Raw genomic sequence first — 24856 nt, forward strand, 5'->3', positions numbered from 1 at the left:
CAAGGCTGTGCTCTTGGGCACTGGTGGTAAGGTGTGAGAAGAAGCTAGAAAAGCAGCAGGTCTTGGTAAGTGATTAAATGTCAGTCATGAGGAAGAGGAGGAGTCAGAGCAAACTTCAAGTTTCCAGCTTGAGAAACTGGGTAAAACAAACAGGATAGAAGGCTGCTTGAGAGGATGGAAGGTAATGAGTTTATTTTTGCATATTTTGAGTTTGAAATGTCCTTGAGACAGCCTGGTGAGAACCAGGCAGCTGGGTATACTAGTTTGAAGTCCCAAGGAGAGGGCAAGGCTAGCAGTAGATTTGAGGGGTCATAGGAGAATATACCAGCTTGATTTTCACTGCACTAAAGTACCATATATATACCAATTTCTAAAACTTCAGAACAAAGAATGCTTTAATTTTATCTTTCTCTCTTACTTTAACTTAATTTCTCCTAGAGTAAAATTTTACACAAAAAACAAAGGAGTCTGCATTTTTTATCACAGTGTTCCCCTATCAGAGTAGAAGGAAGGACCACAGGGCCACCACAGTATCATCAAGAAACCTAGCTAATATCCCCAAATTGGGTCCATTACTTTCTCACAGAAGCAGCCCTTTCTTCTCTTTCACCATACATTGCCAGTCCTACATAAATCCAAGTGAAAATCTGATGGCATCTGAAGGAGAGCCCCCCCAAAATTCAATCTCAGGTCCTAGTTGACATTTTAATATCAACTAGAAAAAAATCCTTTGTATTCAGTTCTATGAAACACAGAATCAAATCATTTTATTGTGCCAAATGTTAGTGAAGTTAAGATGCTGTTGGGAATGTCTAAGCTACCCTACCTGGACATGAAATTGACCATGGGAGCCTTCTAAATGGTCTCCTGCACAATCCATTCTCCACAAGGCAGCCAGAGTAACTTTGTAAATGTAAAGCAGAGCATGACACTCTCATGCTTAAAGCCATTCAATGATTCCCATTTCTATTCAAATAAAACCCAAACTTCGCACCGTGTAGGGCTCCATCCTAATCACATCTCCGCCATGTTCTCTCAGGCCCTCCCTGGTTCCCTTTTGAAGCCTAGCTTTTTCCCGACAGCGAACTATTGTGTTTTCCTCTTCCCGGAACTCTTTGCCCTCAACATTTCTTATAGCTGGCTCCTTCTCATCTTATCTTTTATGTATCACCTCAAAGTCCACTCCTGACCAAGGCCTTCCCTGACCACCATTTCTAACCCTTAACTACCTACTCTCTATCACATTACTGTTTTATTGTCTATATACACTTGTGATCTGAAATTATGATTTTTGTTTTGTACACTTGTTTTGGTTTTGTATATTTACTTACTGAATACTGGAGCCAAAAGGGCAGTCACTTCATCTTTATCGTTCCATAGCACATGAGGAGTGCTAAATAAATATTCGTGGAATGAATGAACTCATTGAACTGATGTCCTGTCTCCATAAAATTAGTAAATAAATAGTAAGGAAAAAAAAAGCACTCTGAGCAAGGATGGCAGTTTCTGTAGTTGACACCGTCAGGTTAAAGCCTTTAAGTAGCTCACAGTGGGCTGGAGAATGCAATGGGCAATTGTGATACAGCCTGATAAATACTAACATGGTCCTCTAGGATCACAAGAAAGGAGCCTAATCTTGTCTTAGGGGATTCCATAAGGAATCTTAGGCGAAGGTAAATCTGACCGATGAGTGAAGGAAAAATGTGGGGAGGAAGGATGGAAGGAACGTGGTAAATGTCTAGACAGAAGGCACAGCAGGTGCAAAACTCTCCGGCAAGAGATGGGAATCTGAGAAATTTTAAGTAGTTCCCTGTTGTGGAGCATTCTCCCAGAGTAACTGTAGGATTCGATGACATAATAAGGTACGCGATCATATCGTGAACGCTAACGTGCCATATAAGTTATTATAAATAAGCGCAGACCTGTACTACTGGTCACTTATTACCTGATGGTTTCTGATATTCAAAGAAAAAGAAAAGATTACTTCGGAGAAGGACTTCGAGTGAAGGCTTCTCTGACTTACGGACTTAATGCTAGATCCTCTGACTTCACCCCTCCTCCCCGCCACCCCAGCTGGGTAGAGTCCAAAGTTGGTGGACCTCGCTGGCGCACGGGGCGCGGGGGTGGAGGAGGGCCTCAACAACGGCTCTCATTGGCCTTTCAAACTGAACCGGTTGGACGATTGGCTGCGGAGGTTTCCAGAGGCCGCCCCATGTCGCTGATTGGATGAGGAGCGGCGAAGCTCCCACCTCCTTCCCTCTAGTCCCCCTCGGTCCGGTTGCTTGGCAACCGATTGGCATCCTCCGGCCGAGCCGGCACCCAGTGAGTTACACCTGTGAAGCGGAGACAACAACCGGCTACGACCGCCCTACGCTTACGCCTCTCACGCCCACTTCACGCACAAGCAACACGGGTGGTCCCAGTAGCTCGTCCAAGTTTGCCTTCAGGTGGGCTGTGGGCTGGTCCTGCAGTGACGCACCGCAGTCGAGAAAGTGCTCAAGTCTTCCTTCTGAAGTCCTTCAGAAGAGTCAGAGGAGAAAAAAAGTGACCGTTATATGTCCAACTTAGAGCCACTTACCTTGGGAGCACACAGCGTTCTGAGGCTCGGTCGAGAAAGCAAGTAATTTATGTCAGTTAACTAGGTGCGGGAAGGTGACCCATAACCTCAGACACCTGCCTCAGAGCGAACCCTAGGAGTGCGGGGACAGGTGCCAGACTCTTTGCTGCCTTATCATGTACAGCAGAGCTTACATCTTGCTGCAAAGAGAATTCCAAGAGTTGAAGAAGAACAATTACGAGGTGAGTACTGGAGACCTGGAGGGTGTGTTTCATTGGAGTACCAATTTTTAAAAGCAGTTTAATCTGTGTTTATTCTATAAGGCATAATTTAGTTAAACATAATTTGCCACTACAGACGTGTTTAATGAACCTATTTCAGTATAATAATCTACTTCATAATAATAACAACTATTTGTACTTCATAATAATAGTTAACAATATTGAGCACACTATGCTGAGTAATTTATGGGCATTTAAGCCCTGAATATCAGGGTCTATCAGGTAGTAAGTGACTAGTAGGTCCAGGGTTGCACTCATTAATTACAATACTATAAAATAAGTTCGTAATGTTTTGTTTTACCTACCAGAAACCTCAGCCTCAGAAAGGTTCAGTAAATATTTGGCCACAGGATTCCATCACAGGGTTTTCTACTACTTCCTGTCTAGTGCACTTTTTGCCAACTTCTGTCACATATAACACAGAAGCGCCTTTCCCTTATAATTTTAACACAGAGGAAGGCTTTGCCCCGAGTGCCACCAATGAGGTTTCAGTGTTCATAGGCTGCTCAGTGGTTGCCATAGGCTGTTTCATCACATACAATATGGAGAATTTAAAAATGGAAGGGGCTAGGGTGTACTTAGAAAGAATAGAAAGCTGTGCATAGAAAGAGGGTGTAACATGCTTACCAACAGCTGCATAAGGTGTAGTTCAATGGCATTGCTCTGTTTCCACTCCTGCCATAGAAGTATTGCCTTAACAGGAGATGTCGGGAACGATTATTGAGTTCAACAACAAACATCCGAGAGGTATGAAAGTAACATTTGATGTTCTTTCTGCTCCACCTGAATTTTGTGGCTTTCTGTTGAAAGAAAATCTGTTGAAGGGAGAAGTGTTAGGTAAATATAGATAATGTAGATAATAGAGATGTAATGTTTATCCAGACTAGCACTTAACATACCTAATAACTATGTGGTTGCTCAGAAGTATTTATTGACTATATTTAAGTGTATTCCTCAGCATAACCAATAACCTTATTCTATGAAATACATTCTTGTCCCTCCTTTGGAATAATACCTCAAGTGCAGGAATATTTTATTTTTATATATGAGCGTAATTTTAGAGTTGTGTTTTTCTTAATGAAAATTTTTTTAGTTCATGCCTTATATAGCATCCATATGGTTTTTAAAATCTTTGAAGAAATGCATGCTTTCCAACTATTTCTTTCATTTTGAATTTGAGTCTTACATTGTCTATTGTCTTACATAAGCCACACATTCTAGTCTTGACCTTACTGTCCCACTTGTGATTTGCACACTACGGATTTATTTAAAATTTGCTATAGCACGTGTTTTCTGCAATCTATCTTAACTTCTGTGTAATAAGGCAATATATAACACCTTCCCAAAATAAAAAAAAATTATCAGAAAAAGAAAACGTAGAGCTTTTGGAATTCATTGTAATCTAATATCTGATTTTCCAAGCTGCAATAAATATTTAATCTTTTTTCTGCTTTAATTTTTCTTAATTAAAGGGTATTACTGGCTTTCCTGTAAGTGAAGATATGATGCAATGGGAAGTTGATATTGAAGGTCTACAGAATACAGTTTGGCATGGTTTGTGCTTTCAAAACCAATTTACGTTTTTAAAAGTCTGTATTATTAGCCTATTTTCTTTAAGGTTGCATTGTATAAATTTTCTAGAATTCCTAAAGTATTTACATGTTATTTTTTTATTATATGGCTTAATTTTTTGCCATTTGTCAACATGGATGGAAATTTCAGGTTTGAATTTTTCTTTATGCCCAATCTTAATGTTACCATGTTTTTAAGAAGCACACACAGGAAAGCATATCAGTTGAGAATATCATCTAACAGTCTTCCATGAAATCAGAGAATAGCTAACAGAATGCCTATTGGCAGAAAAATCCCACAATTATGTCTCATGTTTTTCCTCTATGATTTTCCCACAAATTTCCATAAATCAAATTCTCAAGCAGACTAGGCCACTATAAGCTCTAATGACCACGCACTCTTACAGTTGCGGATTAACAAGATATATTTGTTTAGTGAGGTAGGGGAGAAAAACATGTAAGTGGATAATTACAATAAAATATAACATGTTCTATTATGGATTTTGAATGGAATACCGAGGAGGCAGTGATTAGTTAATTTTGCCTTGGAGAGTCATGAACAGCTTCCCAAGGAAGTGACACTTGAGTTGGGTCCTAAAGAATGTGTGAGAATTCACCAGGTTTAGAATCAGAAGGAAATCCAGGCAGAGTAAACAGCCTGACATGAGGTGGCAAGAGAGGGTTCTGGAGCAGTGAGTTCAGTAAAGATGAGATACACAGTGAAGGGGCCGGGTGTTAGGGGGACAGAGTCAGTGGGTAGAAAGGACTGGTGGGAATGTGGCTGAAAACATGGAATTAGATTGTGAGGAGTCTATTACACCATCTAGAGGAGTCTAGGCATCCTATAATCCAATTTACTTATTAATACAATAAAACTCTAGGGACCTTGGGGAGGCTCAACTGTAGGAATAAACTTCAGTGTTAGGTTACAGTTAATCAGTTCAACATGACACTTCAGTGAAAATGTTTCTTTTTGTATCACAGGATCATTCTTCCAACTGAGAATAAATTTTACATCGGAGTATAATTTTGTCCCTCCGGTTGTGAAATTTAGAACAATTCCTTTTCATCCAAATGGTAAGGAACAAATGAAATTTTTATCATCACGGGTTCTGTCCCCATTAACCTTGTTCTTTGTTAGTGTTTAATAATGTTTCTTTTTAATTACTTTGTTACGATTATAAAAGTAAGCGTGCTTATAGGGGAAAATATTAAAAGGCAGAAAAAAATTATCACCTGAATCCTAATTCAGAGAGATACTCTTCTCTATATTTAACCAAATTTATTTCCTTCTTCTATGTATGCATTTTATCTACATAGTTGAGTTATTACCCAAAGTTTTATATATTTTTACTTAAAATGACATAATACGTTTATTTCTGCAATATTAAACATTCTTCAAAATATAATTTTTAATGACTGAATGATAAACTTAACTCCTGTATTGTTCAATATTTTAGTTGGATCTAATTTTTTACTATAAAAATAATGCACAGACAAATTAACATTTTAGAAAGAAATAAGTTAGATTGCTCCTTCAAGTCATATGCGAAGTAAATTCTTGATCGATTACAAATGCAAAAAATTTTAATGCTAAAAAGAAAATCTAATAGAACTTTTATGGGTGTGGTGAGGAAGGCTTTTCTAAAAACAACAAATCCTAGAAACCATGAGAAAAGCATGACACATTAAACTACATAAACTTTTTAAGACTTCTCTATAGCTAACAACATTATAACCAGAGATAAAAATACACTGACTTTTGCAAACTGAGGGAAAATATTTGCAATGCATAAAATAGAATATTTATAATATGTAAAGACCACTTGTGGATCAGTAAGAAAAAACAGAAAGCAACAGAAGAATGGACAAAGGTTATAAACAAGCACTTTTTTTTTTAGTGTGGTTTTTTTTTTTTTGTATTGAAGTATAGTTGATTTACAATTTTGTGTTAGTTTCAGGTGTACAGTAAAGTGTTTCTGTTATATATGTAGTCTTTTTCAGATTCTTTTCCCTTATATGTTATTACAAAATATCAAATATAGTTCTCTGCACTATATGGTAGGTCCTTGTTGGTTATCTGTTTTATATACAGTAGTGTGTATATGTTAATCCCAAATGCCTAATTTATCCCTCCCCCTGCTTTCCCTTTTGGTAACTGTAAGTTTGTTTTCTATGTCTATGGGTCTATTTCTGTTTTGAATATAAGTTCATTTGTACCATTTTTTTTTTAAGATTCCACATATAAGCGATATCATATGATATTTGTCTTTCTCTGTCTTGCTTACTTCATGTAGTATGATGATCTCTAGGTCCATCCATGTTGCTGCAAATGGCATTATTTCATTCTTTTTTAATGGCTGAGTAGTATTCTATTGTATATGTATGCCACATCTTCTTTATCCATTCATCTCTTGATGGACATTTAGGTTACTTCAATGTCTTGGCTATTGTAAATAGTGCTGCAGTGAACATTGGGGTGCATGTATCTTTTTGAATTATAGTTTTCTCTGGGTATATGCCCAGGAGTGGGATTACAGGGTCATATGGTAGCTCTGTTTTTAGTTTTTTAAGGAAGCAGCATACATTTCTCCATAGTTGCTGTATCAATGTACATTCCCAACAACAGTGTAGGAGGGTTCCTTTTTCTCCACACCTTCTCCAGCATTTATTGTTTGTACACTTTTTCATGATGGTCATTCTGACTGGTGTGAGGTGATACCTCAACGTAGCTTTGATTTGCATTTCTCTAATAATTAGCAATGTGGAGCAGTTTTCATGTGCGTGTTGGCCATATATAAGTCTTCTTTGGAGAACTGTCTATTTAGATCTCATGCCCATTTTTTGATTGGGTTGTTTGTTTTTTTGATGTTGAACTGTAGAGCTGTTTGTATACTTTTACTATTAATCCCTTTTTGCTCACATCATTTGCAAAATTTTCTCCCATTCTGTAGGTTCTCTTTTTGTTTTGCTTATGGTTTCCTTTGCTGTGCAAAAGCCTTTAAGTTTAATTAGGTCCCATTTGTTTATTTTTGTTTTTATTTCCATTACTCTAGAAGACAGATCCAAAAACATATTGCTGCGATTTATGTCAAAGAGTATTCTGCCTATGTTTTCCTCTAGGAGTTTTAGAGTATCCAGTTTTACATTAGGTCTTTAATCCATTTTGACTTTATTTTTGTGTATGGTGTTAGAGAGTGTTCTAATTTGATTCTTTTACATGTAGCTGTCCAGTTTTCCAAGCACCACTTATTGAAGAGACTATCTTTTCTCCATTGTATATTCTTGACTCCTTTGTCATAGATTAATTGACCATATGTGTGTGGGTTTATTTCTGGGCTTTCTATCCTGTTCCACTGATCTGTATTTCTGTTTTTGTGCCAGTCTGATACTGTTTTGATGATTGTAGCTTTGTAGTATAGTCTGAAGTCAGGGAGCCTGATTCCTCCACCTCTGTTTTTCTTTCTCAAGATTGCTTTGGCTATTTGGGGTCTCTTGTGTTTCCATACAAATTTAAAAATTTTTTGTTCTAGTTCTGTGAAAAATGCCGTTAGTAATTTGATAGGGATTGCATTAAATCTGTAGACTGCCTTGGGTAGTATAGTCATTTTGACAGTATTGATTCTTCCAGTCCAAGAACACATCTGTTTGTGTCATCTTCAGTTTCTTTCATCAGCATCTTATAGTTTTCAGAGTACAGGTCTTTTACCTCCTTAGGTAGGTTTATTCCTAGGTATTTTATCCTTTTTGATGTGATGGTAAATGGGATTATTTCCTTAGTTTCTCTCTGATATTTCATTGTTAGTGAATAGAAATGCAACAGATTTCGGTGTATACATTTTGTATCCTGCAACTTTACTGAATTCATTGATGAGCTCTAGTAGTTTTCTGGTAGTGTCTTTAGGATTTTTTATGTATAGCATCATGTCATCTGCAAACAGTGACAGTTTTACTTCTTCTTTTCCAATTTGTATTCCTTTTATTTCTTTTTCTTCTCTGATTGTCGTGGCTAGAACTTCCAAAACTATGTTGACTAAAAGTGGCGAGAGTGGACATCCTTATCTTATTCCTGATCTTAGAGGAAATGCTTTCAGCTTTTCACGGCTGAGTATGATGTTAGCTGTGGGTTTGTTATATATGGCCATTATTATGTTGAGGTAGGTTCCCTCTATGCCCACTTTATGGAGAGTTTTTATCATAATTCGATGTTGAATTTTATCAAAAGCTTTTTCTGCATCTATTGATATGATTATATGGTTTTTATTCTTCAATTTGTTGACGTGGTGTATCACACTGAATGATTTGTGGGTATTGAAAAATCCTTGCACCCCTGGGATAAATCCCACTTGATCCGGTGTGTATAATCTTTTTAATGTATTGTTGGATTCAATTTGCCAGTATTTTGTTAAGGATTTTTGTATCTAGGTTCATCAGTGATATTGGCCTGTAATTTTCTTTTTTTGTGAAATCTTTGCCTGGTTTTGGTGTCACAGCGATGGTGGCCTCATAGAATGAGTTTGGAAGTGTTCCTTCCTCTGCAATTTTTGGAATAGTTTCAAAAGGAAAGGTGTTAACTCTTCTGTAAGTGTTTAATAGACTTCGCCTGTGAAGCCATCTGGTCCTGGACTTTTGTTTGTTGGGAGTTTTTAAGTCACAGTTTCAATTTCAGTACTTGTAATTGGTCTATTCATATTTTCTATTTCTTCCTGGTTCAGTCTTGGGAGATCGTACCTTTCTAAGATTTGTATGTTTCTTCTAGGTTGTCCATTTTATTGGCGTATAGTTGCTTGTAGTAGTTTCTTATGGTGCTTTGTATTGCTGTGGTGTTGGTTGTAACTTCTCCTTTTTCTTTTCTGATTTTATTGATTTGGGCCCTCTCCCTTTTTTCCTGATGAGTCTGACTGAAGGTTTATCCATTTTGTTTATCTTTTCAAAGAACCAGATTTTAGTTTCATTGATCTTTTCTATTGTTTTCTTAGTTACTATTCCATTTATTTCTGCTCTGATCTTTGTGATTTCTTTCCTTCTGCTAACTTCGGGTTTTGTTTGTTCTTCTTTCTTTAGTTGCTTTAGGTGTAAGGTTAGGTTGTTTATTTGAGATTTTTCTTGTTTCCTGAGCTCAGGTTGTATCGCTGTAAATTTCCCTCTTAGAACTGTTTTTGCTACATTCCATAGGTTTTGGATCATTGTGTTTTCGTTTTCATTTGTCTCTAGGTACTTTTTTGATTTCCTCTTTGTTTTCTTCAGTGATCCATTGGTTGTTTAGTAGAATATTGTTTAGCCTCCACATGTTTATGTTTTTTTGAAGTTATTTTCTTGTAGTTGATTTCTAATCTCATAGTCTTGTGGTCGAAAAATATGCTTGATATGATTTCAGTTTTCTTAAATTTACCAAGACTTGCTTTGTGCCCCAGCAAGTGATCTATCCTGGAGATGGTTCCATGTGTACTTGAAAAGACTGTGTATTCTGCTGCTTTCAGATGGAATGCTCTATAAATATCAATTAAGTCCATCGGCCTAATGTGTCATTTAAGGCCTGTGTTTCCTTATTGATTTTCTATCTGGATGATCTGTCCATTTATGTAAGTGGGGTGTTAAGCTCTCCCACTATTATTATGTTACTGTCAAGTTCTCCTTTTATGTCTGTTAACATTTGCCTTATATATTGAGGTGCTCCTGTGTTGGATGCATATATATATATACATATATATATATACAATTGTTATATCTTCTTCTTGGATTGTTCCTTTGGTCATTATGTACTGTCCTTCTTTGTCTCTTATAACAGTCCTTATTTTAAAGTCTATTTTGTCTGATATAAGTATTGCAACTCCAACTTTCTTTTGATTTCCATTTGCATGGAATACCTTTTTCCATCCCCTCATTTTCAGTCTATATGAGTCCCTAGATCTGAAGTGAGTGTCTTATAGACAGCATATATTTGAGTCTTGTTTTTGTACCCATTCAGCCAGTCTGTGTCTTTTGGCTGGAACATTTAATCCATTTACATTTAAGGTAATTATCAGTATGTATGTTCTTATTGTCATTTTGTTAATTGTTTTGCATTTGTTTTTATAGGTCTTCTTTCTTCCTTTACTCTTTTTTAAAAATATTTTATTGAAGTATAGTTGATTTAAATAGTTGTGTTAATTTCTGCTGTACAGCAAAGTTATTCAGTTATACATGTATATATTCTTTTGCTTACTGTTTTCTATTATGGTTTGTCACAAGATATTGAATATAGTTCCCAGTGCTATACAATAGGACCTTGTTCTTTATTTTCTTTCTTCTTTTGTTCTCTTCCCTTGTGATTTGATTATCTTTAGTGTTATGTTTGGTTATCTTATTTTTTGTATATATATATATATATATTATAGATTTTTGGTTTGTGGTTCCATGAGGTTTTGATATAGCATTCTATACATATACATGATTATTTTAAGTTGCTGATCTCCTAATTTCAAATGCATTTCAAATATCTTGCATTTGTACTCTTCTTCTCTCATGATTACTAGTTTAGATATCATATTTGTGTGTGGATGATTTCCTATCTTTACTGTATGTTTGCTTTTATGGGTGAGCTTTCCCATTTTATAATTTTCTTGTTTCTAGTTGTGGTCTTTTCTTTTCCACCTAGAGAAGTTTCTTTAGGATTTGTTTTAAACCTGGTTTGGTGGTACTGAATTCTTTTAGCTTTTGCTTGTCCGTAAAGCTTTTGATTTCTCAGTCAAATCTGAACAAGAGCCTTGCTGGGTAGAGTATTCTTGGTTGTAGGTTTTCCCCTTTCAACACTTTAAATATATGTGCCACTCCCTTCTGGCCTGCAGAGTTTCTGCTGAAAAGTCAGCTCATAACCTTATGGGGATTCCCTTGTTGCTTTTAATATTTTCTCTTTATCTTTAATTTTGGTCAGTTTGATTACTATGTGTCTTGGTGTATTTCTCCTTGAGTTAATCCTGTATGGGCCTCTGCGCTTCCTGGACTTGGGTGCTGTTTCCTTTCCCATATTAGGGAAGTTTTCAGTTGTTATCTCTTCAAATATTTTCTCAGTCCCTTATTCTCTCTCTTATTCTAGGACCCCTATAATGCGAATGTTGGTGCATTTGACATTGTCCTAGAGGTCTCTTAAACTGTCCTCATTTCTTTTCATTCTTTTTTCTTTATTCTGTTCTGTGGCAGTGATTTCCACCACTCTGTCTTCCAGCTCACTTATCTGTTCTTCTGCCTCATTTATTCTGCTATTGATTCCTTCTAGTGTATTTTCCATTTCAGTTATTGTATTCTTCAATACAATATTGTATTCTTCTTGGTTGTTCTTTATATTTTCTAATTCTTTGTTAAAACCTTCCTGTAACTTCTCACTCTGTGCATCCATTCTTTTCCTGAGCTCTTGGATCGTGTTTGTGATCATTACTCTGAACTCTTCCTTGCGTAGATTGCCTATCTCCATGTCACTTAATTCTTCTTCTGGGGTTTTATCTTTTGCTTTCATCTGGAACCTCTTCCTCTGCTGTCTCATTTTGTCTAAATTTCTATTTCTATTTTTATGTATGTGGAAGGTTGGTTATGTTTCTCAACCTTGGAGAAGTGGCCCTCTGTAAGGGATGTCCTTTGTATCCCAGAAGTACACTCCCCTCTGGTCTTCCAAGAGCCAGGGACCAGCTGGTCTCAGGGTAGTTTCTGACTTGCATTTGTGGACTCAGTTCCGCAGGCTGCGGGATCATTGTTTTCTTGTTTCTGGTGTCCACCCCCTGGTGGGTGAGGCTGTTGATGGACACTTGGATTGCTTCCATATCTTGGCTATTGTAAATAGTGCTGCTGTGAATATTGGAGTGCGTGTATCTTTTTGAATTAGTGTTTTCATTTTTTCTGGATATATACCCAGGAGTAGAATTGCTGGATCATATGGTAGGTCTGTTTTTAGTTTTGTGAGGAAACTTCGTACTGTTTTCCATAGTGGCTGTACCAATTTACATTCCCACCAACAGTGTATAAGGGTTCCCTTTTCTCCACATCCTTGCCAACATTTGTGATTTGTAGACTTGATGATAGCCATTCTGACAGATGTGAGGTGATATCTTGTTGTTTTGATTTGCATTTCTCAAATAATTAGTGATTTGAACATCTTTTCATGTGCCTGTTAGCCATTTGTATGTCTTCTTTGAAAAGATGTCTGTTCAGGTCTTCTGCCCATTTTTTGATTGCTTTGTTTCTTTTTGATATTGAGTCATGTGAACTGTTTGTATATTGTAGGTATTAACCCCTTGTTGGTAACATCATTTGCAAATATTTTCTCTGATTCCGTAGGTTGTCTTTTCATTTTGTCAGTGGTTTCCTTTGCTATGCAAAAGCTTTTAAGTTTAATTAGGTCCCATTTGTTTATTTTTGCTCTTATTTCTTTTGCCTTAGGAGACCGATCCAAGAAAATATTACTATAATTTATTTCAAAGAGTATTCCACCTATGTTCTCTTCTAGGAGTTTTACGGTTTCTGGTCTTACATTTAGCTCTTTAAACCATCTTGAATTTAATTTGTATATGGTGTGAGGGAATGTTCTAATCTCATTGTTTTGCATGTGGCTACCCAGTTTTCCCAGCACCACTTGTTGAAGAAACTGTCTTTTCTCCATTGTATATTCTTGCCTCCTTTGTTGTAGATGAATTGACCATAGTGCACGGATTTATTTTTGGGCTCTCTGTTCTGTTCCATTGATTTATGTGTCTGTTTTTGTGTCAATACCATGATGTTTTGATTACTGTAGCTTTCTAGTATAGTCTAAAGTCTGGGAGGGTTATACTTCCAGCTTTGTTCTTTTTTCTCAAGATTGCTTTGTGGCTCCATATGAATTTTAGGATTATTTGTTCTAGTGCTGTGAAAAATGTCCAGGGTATTTTGATAGGGATTGCATTAAATCTGTAGATTGCTTTGGGTAGTATGGCCATTTTAACAATATTAATTCTTCCAGTCCAAGGGCATGGGATATTGTTCCATTTCTTTGAATTGTCTTCATTTTCCTTCGTCAGTGTTTCATAGTTTTCAGGGTATTGGTCCTTTACCTCTTTGGTTAAATTTATTTCTAGGGGTTTTTCTTGCTGCTATTTTAAATGGGATTTTTTTTCTTTTTTACTTTCTCTTTCTGATACTTACATCATCAGTGTATAGAAATGCAATAGATTTCTGTATATTAATCTTTTATCCTGCAACCTTGCTGAATTCATTTACTAGTTCTAATAGTTTTGGGGTGGAGACTTTAGGGATCTATATAAAGAATATGCTTAATATTCTTATTAATATTTAATTAATAAAGATTTTGTTTCCAGCAACAATGTTAGAAATAGGGAAAAGAGAAATAACTCCAATGTCCATTAATATAGGAATTTTTAAGTAAAATATCTTACAGCTATATACATTGCTTTTAAACATAGCAAGGAAGATATATGAAGACTTTACTCTTTGGTCATTCTTGTGCCCTAGAATCTTCACTACCTGGCATATTGTTAGTGCTCAAATATTTTTTGAATAAACATGTCCAGAAATACGTTGACAATTTACTATTAAATGAAAAAATACTTTGAAGAATAAAATGTAAAATATAATTCTATTTAATAAAAAAACCCCAAAACTACACACACACACACACACACGTGTGTGTGTGTGTGTGTGTGTATATTTTTCCAAATACTGACTTAGTTAATTAACTGTGTTAGGGCATCGGCCAACCTTTCATATATCTTTCCAATTTATATATCGATGTAATGGAACAAAACTGGCAGGGAGGTTTTGCCATCCTCAATGTGTGGGTTCCATTTCTGGACCAAGACATTTACTCTGTCACTATTTCCAGCCAGTGGTAAAGGGAGAGAAAAAGAGAAGAGGGCAGAACAACTTCCTTAAGAAAATATGATCCAGAAGGTGCACACTTTACTTCTGCCGATGTCTCCTGATTAAGACTTAGTCACACAGCCACATCTTGTTAGAGGAAAGGCTGGGAAAATGTGGGCAACTATGTATTCATCTAAAACCGCATGGGGGAATGGGGATGGGGCAGGCATCAAGTTTCTTATTATAGAGAGAAGAAATGGAGGAAAGGAAGAGCAAATACTGGAGGACCATGAATAGTGTGCACAAAACTTTTTATACCATCATCTTTTCTTTCACTACTGAGTCATAATTTCACTTGTAACTTACAACAGTTTTAATACCAACTAGGATTTGTTTCTAAATTCTTTTATCGCATTGTTCACTCAAATCTTGTGTCCATTGTGCTGTTACTATTATTGTAGTTTTACAATACAATGTACCAAATCAAACACCCCTCTTTTCACATTTTCAAAATTTTCTTCCCAGGTCTTACCTTTTTATTGCAAGATTTTTCTATTGGAATATAAATGTTTTTCTTATTCATTTACAAAAATTATTTATACATTAATAAAAGTATTATTAATAATGATAGCTATCATTTTTTGAGGATCCACTGTGTGCCAGGTACTCTATTAAGGGCTTTATTTTTTAAATTCTTTTCAGTGAAAGTAGTTACTTCAATCATATCCCCATTTCATATACTAAGCAAGTGAGACCTAGAGAGGTAAAGTTAATTGCTCAATGTCACACAGCTGATAAGTGGAGGGGTCAACTGTCAAATCTGTGTGTCTGACACCAAAGTCCATGCTCTAACAGCTGCTCTGTATTAAGTGTCTTTCACATTCAATGCAAATAATTTTTCTGCTTTGTCATTTGCTTTCTAACTTTGCTATGACATGTTGATGTTCATAAGTTTTAAATAATAATTTTATGTATTAATATTAATGTATTATTTTAATACAGTAGACCCACATACTGGCCGTCCCTGTATAGATTTTTTGGACAACACTCATAAGTGGAATAGAAGCTATACGTTGAGCAGCATCTTACTTACCCTCCAGGTAAGAACAGATTAATATAATGCTGTCCTTAATACTTTTAATTACCCCGATTACTCAAAGTATAATGAATAAAATGTACAATGCATAGTTAAATGTTTAAAGGATTTGAGTAAGCTTATATAAATCAATAACATTTCTACATCAAGACTGTAAAATGGAACTTGAATTATAAAAACTATTATTTTTAAAGTGAAATCGATAGATTAGGCCCTTCCCAACCAAAGAATATGTATTTTATAAAAGAAGAGAAGAACTGTTTGGATGGTTTCAACTCTGGAAATACAGTCTTGGGTTTGCTTTTGGCTCCTAACTTCACTTTATAATGTTGAACAGGCCTTTTGGATCTTTCCGCATTCATGAACCTTGCCTTCCTCCGAGAGGTGAATCGAGTGACTACGATGTAAAATGTTCAGCTTTATCCTTTGTTTCTGACAGCGCTAGAGACCTGCTTTTATAAGCTTTCATATCAAACCCAGTGAACAATTAAACCAGGAATTTCCTCCTCTCCTCAGTAGATGCCTGTTTCTAGAATGCACCCTTCACCTCCTAGATCCATGGTCTTTAGAAGCATGCCTCAGTGTTGTGTTATTCCCGACCCTCAAAGAGCCTCCCTTCTCATCCTGAAATGCTAAGATAAATGATTTGAGTGGCACTTGCTTTGACCACTTACATCGGGCTCAGCGAGATGCTATCCACGAGATTCTGTCCACGATATTCTATCTATTTATCACTGATAATATGTGGAGATAAACTATTAAATTTTGATCATCTGGAATACCTGGAGAATAATTTCATCTCTTCCATTTCTTGTTTTTGAAAATAAAATAAAACTAACCATTAACTTTCTGTCTAGTCATCTTAGTATGCTGAGTAAAATTTAATATTTTTAAAAATTCAATGTTCAATTTATTTATTCATTCATTCTACAAATATGTGTTGAGCCTATATAGCAGAGCCAGGCCATGTTCTTGGAGAGAGATTGGAGCAAGAACTTTGAGGAAGTAAGTGAGCATGTGGTGCAGAGATTTGTGGTTGATCTTTTGGATTCCTTCAAACTGAGTCATCCTATCTCTTCCACCTAAATAGGATTGGCCTTAAAAATAGTAAAAATGAATGTTCTCAGGAATGTAATGAGTGAGGGCAAACCAGAATGAAATGGTGAAAATTTTGAATAGCAGAATAATTTAATAAAAGGTACATTGGGGGCTGTAAGTTTAGACAGCTTGGCTTCACATCTTGGTTCTGCCACTTAATACCTTTGCACTGTTGGACAAGTTTCTTCACTTCTCATTGCCTCAGTTTCTTCATCAGTAAAATGGGGCTGTTAGTAGCTACCTCATATAACTTGTGAGGACTAAATGAATAAATACATGTAAAGTACTTAGAACCATGAGTTGTCCAAGAAAAGAATTCAATAAAATCTAGTTAATATTTTGATCGTTCTTAGTTTTAACCTGTAATACAAAATGACAACAAAGTGTTGCCAAATATATCATGGAAAGCCAGTAGATTACACAGTTGTTTTTATTTTTCAAATAGATTCATAAAACAAATATGCCCACATTAGAGAAGATTTTTAAGATAGTGGAAAGGAAAAGAAAATCACTGGTAATCATAAAGAAAATTCCTTACCCTATTGTTGTTAGCATTTTCTTCTAATTTTGTCTCCTGTGTTTCGGTTTTAAATTTTCAGTTCCACATTTCCTGCAGGGTCAAGCCCAAATTCTGTTGCCTGACAGATGATGATCTACTTCTCACACCTCGGCTTTAACTCTCCCAAACACACTGTGGGATCCTGCTCCTATTGATATCTTCTTTTTTTTTTTTTTTTTCCACTCACAGTGCTTGGTTCAAGTCAGGTTAAAAAGCATTTATAGAGTTCTAAAGTCTAAAGTTACAAACCCAAGTCAGTCTTGCACTTTAAAAAGTGCTCAGTCCAGTTCCCCATCTGACTAGCAACCCATTTTATTCCCTCTTTCTCAGTCTGTTTAGCAAACAGCTGCTCACATTCTAAGAGTCGTGTCAAAAGAGCCCTCCTCTGCAATGCCTTTCCTGATTTCCTTTCCTAGGTGAAATTGATGGCTTTGGTTTTGGGGGGAAGGAGGTTTTCTTTGCAAAGTGGTACCCTAAGCAAATCTCTATGAGAGCACTATAATGCTCTAATGCATATACTGTTTCCTTATCTGTCTTCCCCTGTTGGACTATAAGCTCCCTGAGGTCAGGAAACAAGTCTAATTTGTGTGATAGGTACTAAGTAACATGATTGAAGCAACAAATCTGAATTTTTACATCGTTGCAATGATGGTATATATGTTCAAATTATATAGCCTATTTCTTTTTCACTTACCATTTTATCTCAAGTAATTTCCAGATTGCTACAATTAATATTTTAATGGCTATTTAATAGTACTTTGGAAGGTCAGTGCTGCCCAATAGAACTTTCCGTGCTTACGGAAACGTTCAGTATCTGTGCTGTCCGATATAGTAGCCTCTAGTCTCATGTTCTACTGAGCACTTGAAATGTGGCTACTGTAACTGAGGAACTGAGTTTTTCATTTTATTTAAGTAATTTAAATTTAGATTGCTTTCTGACTACTACCTTTTGAATAACAGGTGAGACACGTTTATAATTATCACATTGTTATACAAGGGGGTGGTACTTGAAATGGTGTTTAAAATATTTTAAAGTCTAAATATGCTAATCATCTCCTCCTAAAATTTTTATAATCTTGATTTCTTTGAAAACTTGTACTTCCATATACAGCGCAAAAGTAAGTACCAACACTCATCCACAGAAGAAATTCCAATTTCATGGGCTATAACTAATTGGATATTACAAAATGTACCCACTGGTACAGTTGTTTATTGATGCTTCAGATTTTTGTATTTATCCTCCAGATGGCTTTTTATATTATTTCATACTATCACATGGTGACTTTAAAAGTTGGACTGTTATTTTATTTTTTTACTATTTTAGCAGAATGTCTGATTTGTATATTTTAATTATTCCTTACATTCTAGTTCTTAAAAAATCATTAAATATACTTAATAGCTTGTGTATATATTATATGAAAAGGTCTTAGGCACAGTGGTCAATGCAAAGACTATTGAATAAACTTTACCAGATGTGCCTCTCTGAGTAAGATTATCTCTCCAGCCAAAGAGCAAAAGCTTGCTCGTGAAGAAAAGTTTCATCTGCTTCCCACCCACTTCGAAAGATATACTGCAATCCTTATTTAAGCAATTATAATATTCTGGAAAATATAGCCCAATGTGTTTTCCAAATAGGAAAAAAAAAAAAAAAAAAACCAGCAGAAAATTCTTGTTGGTTTTGAAATATCAGATGTCAGATTATTGCTTTTATTAGTGAAAGATTGCCATCATTTCCATGACTCTTAAGCCACAGTAATCCACTCTGACCTGTATCTACACTTAAGACATTCTGGTCGTTGTTCTTTTGGCTGTATTTTTATTACCTAATTTGTATATTATAATGTAAGATTCAATATACTGAATTATTGAATAAATTTTTCAAATTTGGGCTAATATTAATTTTGAGATGCCAGATAAACAAGATCATGGTCTAGCAGAACTATTAAGTTTTGGTTACTACTGGTCACCTATTTCGTCCAGATGTGCAAATACTATTGTAGGCAGAATTTTGAAGATGTCCCCCAAGACTCCCATTCTCTGGTTACTCAATCAAACACTAATCTAGGTGTGAAGGAACTTTGCAGATGGAACTATGGTTACTAATCAGCTCACCTTAAAATAGAAAGGTTATTCCTGAAATATGCAGGGGGGCCCAAAGTAATCACATGAGCCCTTAACAACAGAAACGGAAGACAGAAGAGTCACTCAGAGAAATGCAGTAAAGACAGAGAAAGGATATGACAGGAGGGGAGCAAACACAAGAAAGATTTTTCACACCTTTGCCTCTGACACATAGGGGTCCAAGTGTAAGGACTGGCAAGAGACATCTCAGGGTTGAGGGTAGCCCCCAGTTAATCACCAGGAAAGAAACGGGAAACTCAGTTCTACAAATACTGAATTCAGGAACTGAATTCAGCTAACAGACAGCCTGAATGAGTCGGGAGGCATGTTCTTCCCAGAGCCTCTGGTAAGAGCCCAGCCAACCGACAACTTGATTTCAGTCTTGTTCAGTCTGGAAAAGAAAAACCAGCCCAATCAACCCCGACTTCCTACTTGTAGAAATGTGAGATAATAAATTTGTGTTGATTTAGTTGCTAAATTTGTGGTAATTTGTTATAGCAGCAATAGAAAACTACTACAGATACCAAGTTAAGCATTCAGTGATCTGGAGGGATATTGAATTGCATGCAACTTTTTAATACATGTGTTTGTTTATTCATGATCTAAACATGATCTCATGTTAAAATGTAATGTATTTTGTAATAGAAATGTTTCAATGTTTTCTAATGTTTACTTCCCTTTACACAAAAAATCAATTTAAATTTATGTGATAGGAAGAAATAAGTTACAGGAAGGAACTTGTAACTTGCTTTGATCCTAGTGTTTGGCTCATGAATGTACAGTATAAAACCAAGACAGATCAAGTGTTTCTTGAGAGTAGGGACCATGTCTCTTTTGTCTTTGTCTCTATCTCCAGGTGGATACATTGTAGGCATTTAATGAATGCTTCTTGAATGTTGTATGTATTGGTTTGTCTTTTTGCTCTAAGAAAAAAGTTACTTTAAAAACTCTATGTTCTATATGTTTTCCTATAGGTTATGCTTTCTAATCCAGTGCTAGAAAATCCAGTGAATTTGGAAGCAGCCCATATACTGATTAAAGATGAAACTCTGTACAGGCAAATAATTCTAAGACTTTTCCACCAGCCATTACAATGTAAGAAGTGCCTACATATTGTTATTTGCCAGTTATTAATTATTTATAGCAAGTAAATGATCTAGCAAGTAACTTGTATACGGCAATATTTTCTGTATCCATTTTCAGTAATGAAATCATACTAAGATCTCTCCTACTGTACCTCTTTTTCAAATCCATCAGTGTGATCCCTTTTTTTTTTTTTCCTAATTGAAAAATAGTTGATTTACAATGTTGTGTTAGTTTCAGGTGTACAGCAAAGTGATTCAGTTATACGTACTTATATATCTATTTTTTCAGATTCTTTTCCCTTATAGGTTTTTACAAAATATTGAGTAGAGTTCCCTGTGCTATACAGTAGGTCCTTGTTGTCTATTTTATATATAGTAGTGTGTACATGTTAATCCCAAACTCCTAATTTACCCCTGCCCGCCCCCTTTCCCCTTTGGTAACCATAAGTTTGTTCTCTGTGTCTGTAGGTCTACTTCTGTTTTGTATGTAAGTTCATTTCTATCATTTTTTTTAGATTCAACATATAAGCAATATCATAAGATATTTGTCTTTCTCTGGCTGGTTTAGTGTGGTCCTTTTTAAAAGGTTACCAGAAATCATAGGCTTAGTATCTTTAAAAGTAATGGTCATATGGGTGAATGGTGCTGATCAAAACTAGTCTACCCAAAAAAAACACAAAAAAACAAAAAAAAACTAGTCTACCCATCATAAAGATATGACATCAGTTTTAACTCTCTGGTCTGTAATGGATATTTCTCAGACTTCACCTTTAGCACCCCCCAGATCTTACTGATCTGGGACTCCTTTCCCCTTGATTAGGAGAGCTTTCAGCATTTTTCTTTCTGGAGAGATCTTCCTCCAGGTATTCCTTCAAAGAATCCATGTGGAAATGACATCTGAGGCTTTTCAGTCTTTCTGCTCTATTGACCAATGCTTTTCTGATACCCTCGGTCTGCTCACTCTCATCCTGCCAGCAACCTTTTCTTGACTCTTAATTCCATCGCCTCTATTGCTCCTGTGCTCTCTCTGCAGTTAGCAGAGCAATGCTGTTGGCTCCTTATGCCCAGAGGGGTTTGCCACAAGTGAAGGTTGGGATCCTAGTGACGTAGCTCTTTCCTTTACATTCTGCCCCTCCCTTCAGCAGTGCACATCAGCCTCACACAGTAACCGGCATTATTAGCTCCCCAATCAGCAGGCCTTGCTGTTCGGACTCACTCTGCCAAACTGATGTCTCTTGTGCTTTTTCTCTCCATTAGATGTCCACGATCTCTTCTTCCATCCCCTTCTAGGACCTGCCAGCCCATTTAGTCAGGTCTGTACAATTTGTGGCCAAGTTCAAGTCCTCCTCCACAGGGCATCTGGGTCAGATGCAATATTGATCAGGCATCTTTTCCAGTATCTTCAAATATGTCATGATTGTCGCAGAGTTCCTCAAAATTCCCTGACAGTTTTGACGCTGGTTTGTCCACAGAAGAACGGTACCGCTTCACTCTGATCATATTTCTGACCAACCAGAATACTGTAGCATCCCCCCCCTGTATCCTCTGCACTCAGGAAGTGTTTGTGGAATGAGCAAATGAATGATACATATCCCTTAACCTTTCGTCTTGCACTACAATACTGTCATTACACAGAAATATTCTGTACAAAGCTATGTCCATATTCTGGTGAATGGACATTTAAAAACTAGTTTTAAAGAATTTTCTATGGTAAATGATTTTGGTTTTGCCCGGCAGAGAGAAGGATGAGAAGAAACCGGAAGACAAGTTGGCCCTTTCTTTTCTTCTTTTCTCTCAGGCTGACATCACCCTTCACTCCTTTCAGTCCTCCTGCTTTGCCAACAAACCAGACAGGAAAGCTGTCCAAGTTGCCAAATCACCCAGCAAATGAGTGACAAAGCAAATAGTGCTTTGGTAGGTTTTCACTATATGCTTTATTTGTGTTGGTGAAATATGTGGGAATCCAAGACAGCAAATAGTTTTCAGCTTGCCTGCCATCACAGCAGGACTGGGGTGGTACCTATAGTGCCAGGAAGAAAATGATTTTCTGCAGCTTCCTAGGGAAAGAGTGCCGTGATACAGCAGAGGCAACTGCTATGGTGGGAAATGAAGTGCAGAAAAATGCGTTCACTCTAAATTAGATGGTAGTATAGTACCATGGGGTTTTCTGTGAAAAACTGCATCCAATGAGAATTAATTTCCTGTAACAACTTGAAAAAAAAAGGTCTCCACTACAGTGCTGCAAGAATCAGCTTTCATATACGTTTAATATATTAATAAAGAGGTCTGGAAAATGCAAAGGAGAAATTATCCCATTTTAGGATAACACAAAAGTGGAACAGATAGTTACTTGCATACATGAGAAACTCAAGAGGCAGGTAATTGTATCATATCCGTAGGCATTAATTTTAGGCTACAGCAATATCCTCAGTGCCCAGGTAGCAGTCTCTGGCTATAAGTATTGAATAAAAATTTGTAGATTGAATGAATGAAAAAATACACATAGATTTAGATCCTGATTTTACTTCATAGTTTACAAAATGCTTTCACATACATTTATTCATCTGATCCTTAGCCTCTTCCCCTGAGGCAGCTGGGGATCAGCGATGAAGGGATTAGCCCGAGGCCACACAGAGCAAGCTACAGGGCCAGAGATCCACCCTGGGCATTCCCCCTGCCCCCCTGCCTCCAATTTAATGAGGCGAACATAAAGTCATTCATTTGGGATCAAAGAATTAAAATTTCCAAGTACAGAAGAGAAGAGACCTGACTTCATAGCAGACCTTTAGTCTATGAAAAATTCTTGGGAAGCTGTTTGAACACAAGCTTAATGTGAAAAGCAAGTGCCCTTCTACCAAGCATGTGCAAAATGGTAACTACCTGACTCTGGTTTGGTGGGCCCTCCTCTGGAATACCAGCCTTTTCCTTGGCCTGTTGACAAGAATGCACAAGCTCTGAGTTCAAACCCGATTGGTGGGGACTTCCCTGGTGGCGCAGTGATTAAGAATCCGCCAGCCAATGCAGGGGACATGGGTTCGATCCCTGGTCCGGGAAGATCCCACATGCGGCGGAGCAACTAAGCCCGTGTGCCACAACTACTGAGCCTGCACTCTAGAGCCCACGAGCCACAACTACTGAGCCCACGTGCCACAACTACTGAAGCCCACACTCCTAGAGCCCATGCTCCACAACAAGAGAAGCCACCGCAATGAGAAACCCATGCACCGCCATGAAGAATAAGCCCCCGCCCACCACAACTAGAGGAACCCCGTGTGCAGCAGTGAAGACCCGACACAGCCAAAAAAAAAAAAAAAAAAAACAATTGGTGGAGGTCCTGATGACCTTCCCATGTCTTGCAAGCCTCTTCTCCTGTGGCCTGGACCCTGACTCCCTTACTTATAGTTTGGGTGCTCACACATACCAGACTGCCTGGGACAGGCCTGGTATAATTATTTCCCTTTCATTCTGTGTTCCAGTTTGGACAATAAATTATATAGTCAGTTGGGGTAACTGATCTTTTCTAGAAGCAAATGCCACTGTAGTTGCAGCATCACTAATGGTAAAGTCCGTTGAGGTCCCAGCTGACCGAACATGAGAAAGGATTTTCCAACAATTCAAGTCGCTTAAGAATGGGCAAGGCCACATTGGCAGGTGGTAAACACCCTATCACTAAAGGTGTGCTTTCATAACTAGTGTTCATTTGGCAGAGCTTAATGACTTGTTCAGGGATGTTGTCAAAGAACTTTTTGCCCAGTGTTGGGAGTTGGACAGGGGGATCTTTCAAGTGCCTTCCAAGTTATACTTCAATCTGTTTATGAAAACTTGGAGGTCTGGGAGGAGACAGTGCGTAACAACTGTTTTGCCTCCTAGATTCTGAGTATTGCTACTTCCTAATTTGTTACAAATGGATTTCATGTACCCTCTTAACTGCAATTTTACTTTCCGAGTTTTCAGTTACTTGTGATCAACCATGGTCTGAAAGCATTAAGTGGAAAATTCCAGAAACAAAACAATTCATGAGTTTTAAGTTGTGCACCATTCTGAGTAGTGTGGTAGAATCTCTTGCCATCCAGCTTCATCCTGCCCGGCACGTGAATCATCTCTTTGTCCAGCATCCCCTGCTTGTTAGGCACTTAGTAGCCATCTGGGTTATCAAATAAACTGTCCGATATCTGAAGTATTGCAGTGCTTGTGTTCAAGTGACCCTTATCTTACTGAATCATGACCCCAAAGCACAAAAGTGGTGCCACTGGCCATTCAGATATGCCAATGAGAAGCCACAAGTTCTTCCTTTAAGTGAAAAGGTGAAAGTTCTCAACTAAATAAGGAAAGAAAAAAAATCGTATCTGAGGTTGTAAGAACGAATCTTCTATCCATGAAACTGTGAAGAAAGAAAAAGAAATTTGTGCTAGATTTGCTTTTGCACCTCAAACTGCAAAAGATATGGCCACAATGCATAAGAGCTTAGTTAAGATGGAAAAGGCATTGAATTTGTACAAGATATTTTGAGAAAGAAAGAGACCACATTCCCATAACTTTTATGACAGTATGTTGTTAAAATTGTTCTATTTTATTATTAGTTATTGTTGTTAATCTCTTAACTGCGCCTAAGTTACAAATTAAACTTCATCATAGGTATGTACGTATAGGAAAAAAAACGTAGTAT

General features: G+C 36.9%; 1 protein-coding gene across 1 annotated transcript in view; it reads left to right on the plus strand.

The window, feature by feature from the left end:
• The first annotated feature begins 2733 nt into the window (after positions 1 to 2733).
• Positions 2734 to 24856, plus strand: part of UBE2U (ubiquitin conjugating enzyme E2 U) — a 40981-nt gene continuing 18858 nt past the window's right edge. The window contains exons 1-5 of the mRNA XM_068537998.1: positions 2734 to 2799; positions 4311 to 4392; positions 5394 to 5486; positions 15234 to 15331; positions 20080 to 20200. Of these exons, the coding sequence (XP_068394099.1) occupies positions 2734 to 2799; positions 4311 to 4392; positions 5394 to 5486; positions 15234 to 15331; positions 20080 to 20200 (460 nt within the window). The remainder of the gene's footprint in view (positions 2800 to 4310; positions 4393 to 5393; positions 5487 to 15233; positions 15332 to 20079; positions 20201 to 24856) is intronic.

This window comes from Eschrichtius robustus, chromosome 3 (assembly GCF_028021215.1).
Source record: "Eschrichtius robustus isolate mEscRob2 chromosome 3, mEscRob2.pri, whole genome shotgun sequence".
Lineage (NCBI taxonomy): Eukaryota > Metazoa > Chordata > Mammalia > Artiodactyla > Eschrichtiidae > Eschrichtius > Eschrichtius robustus.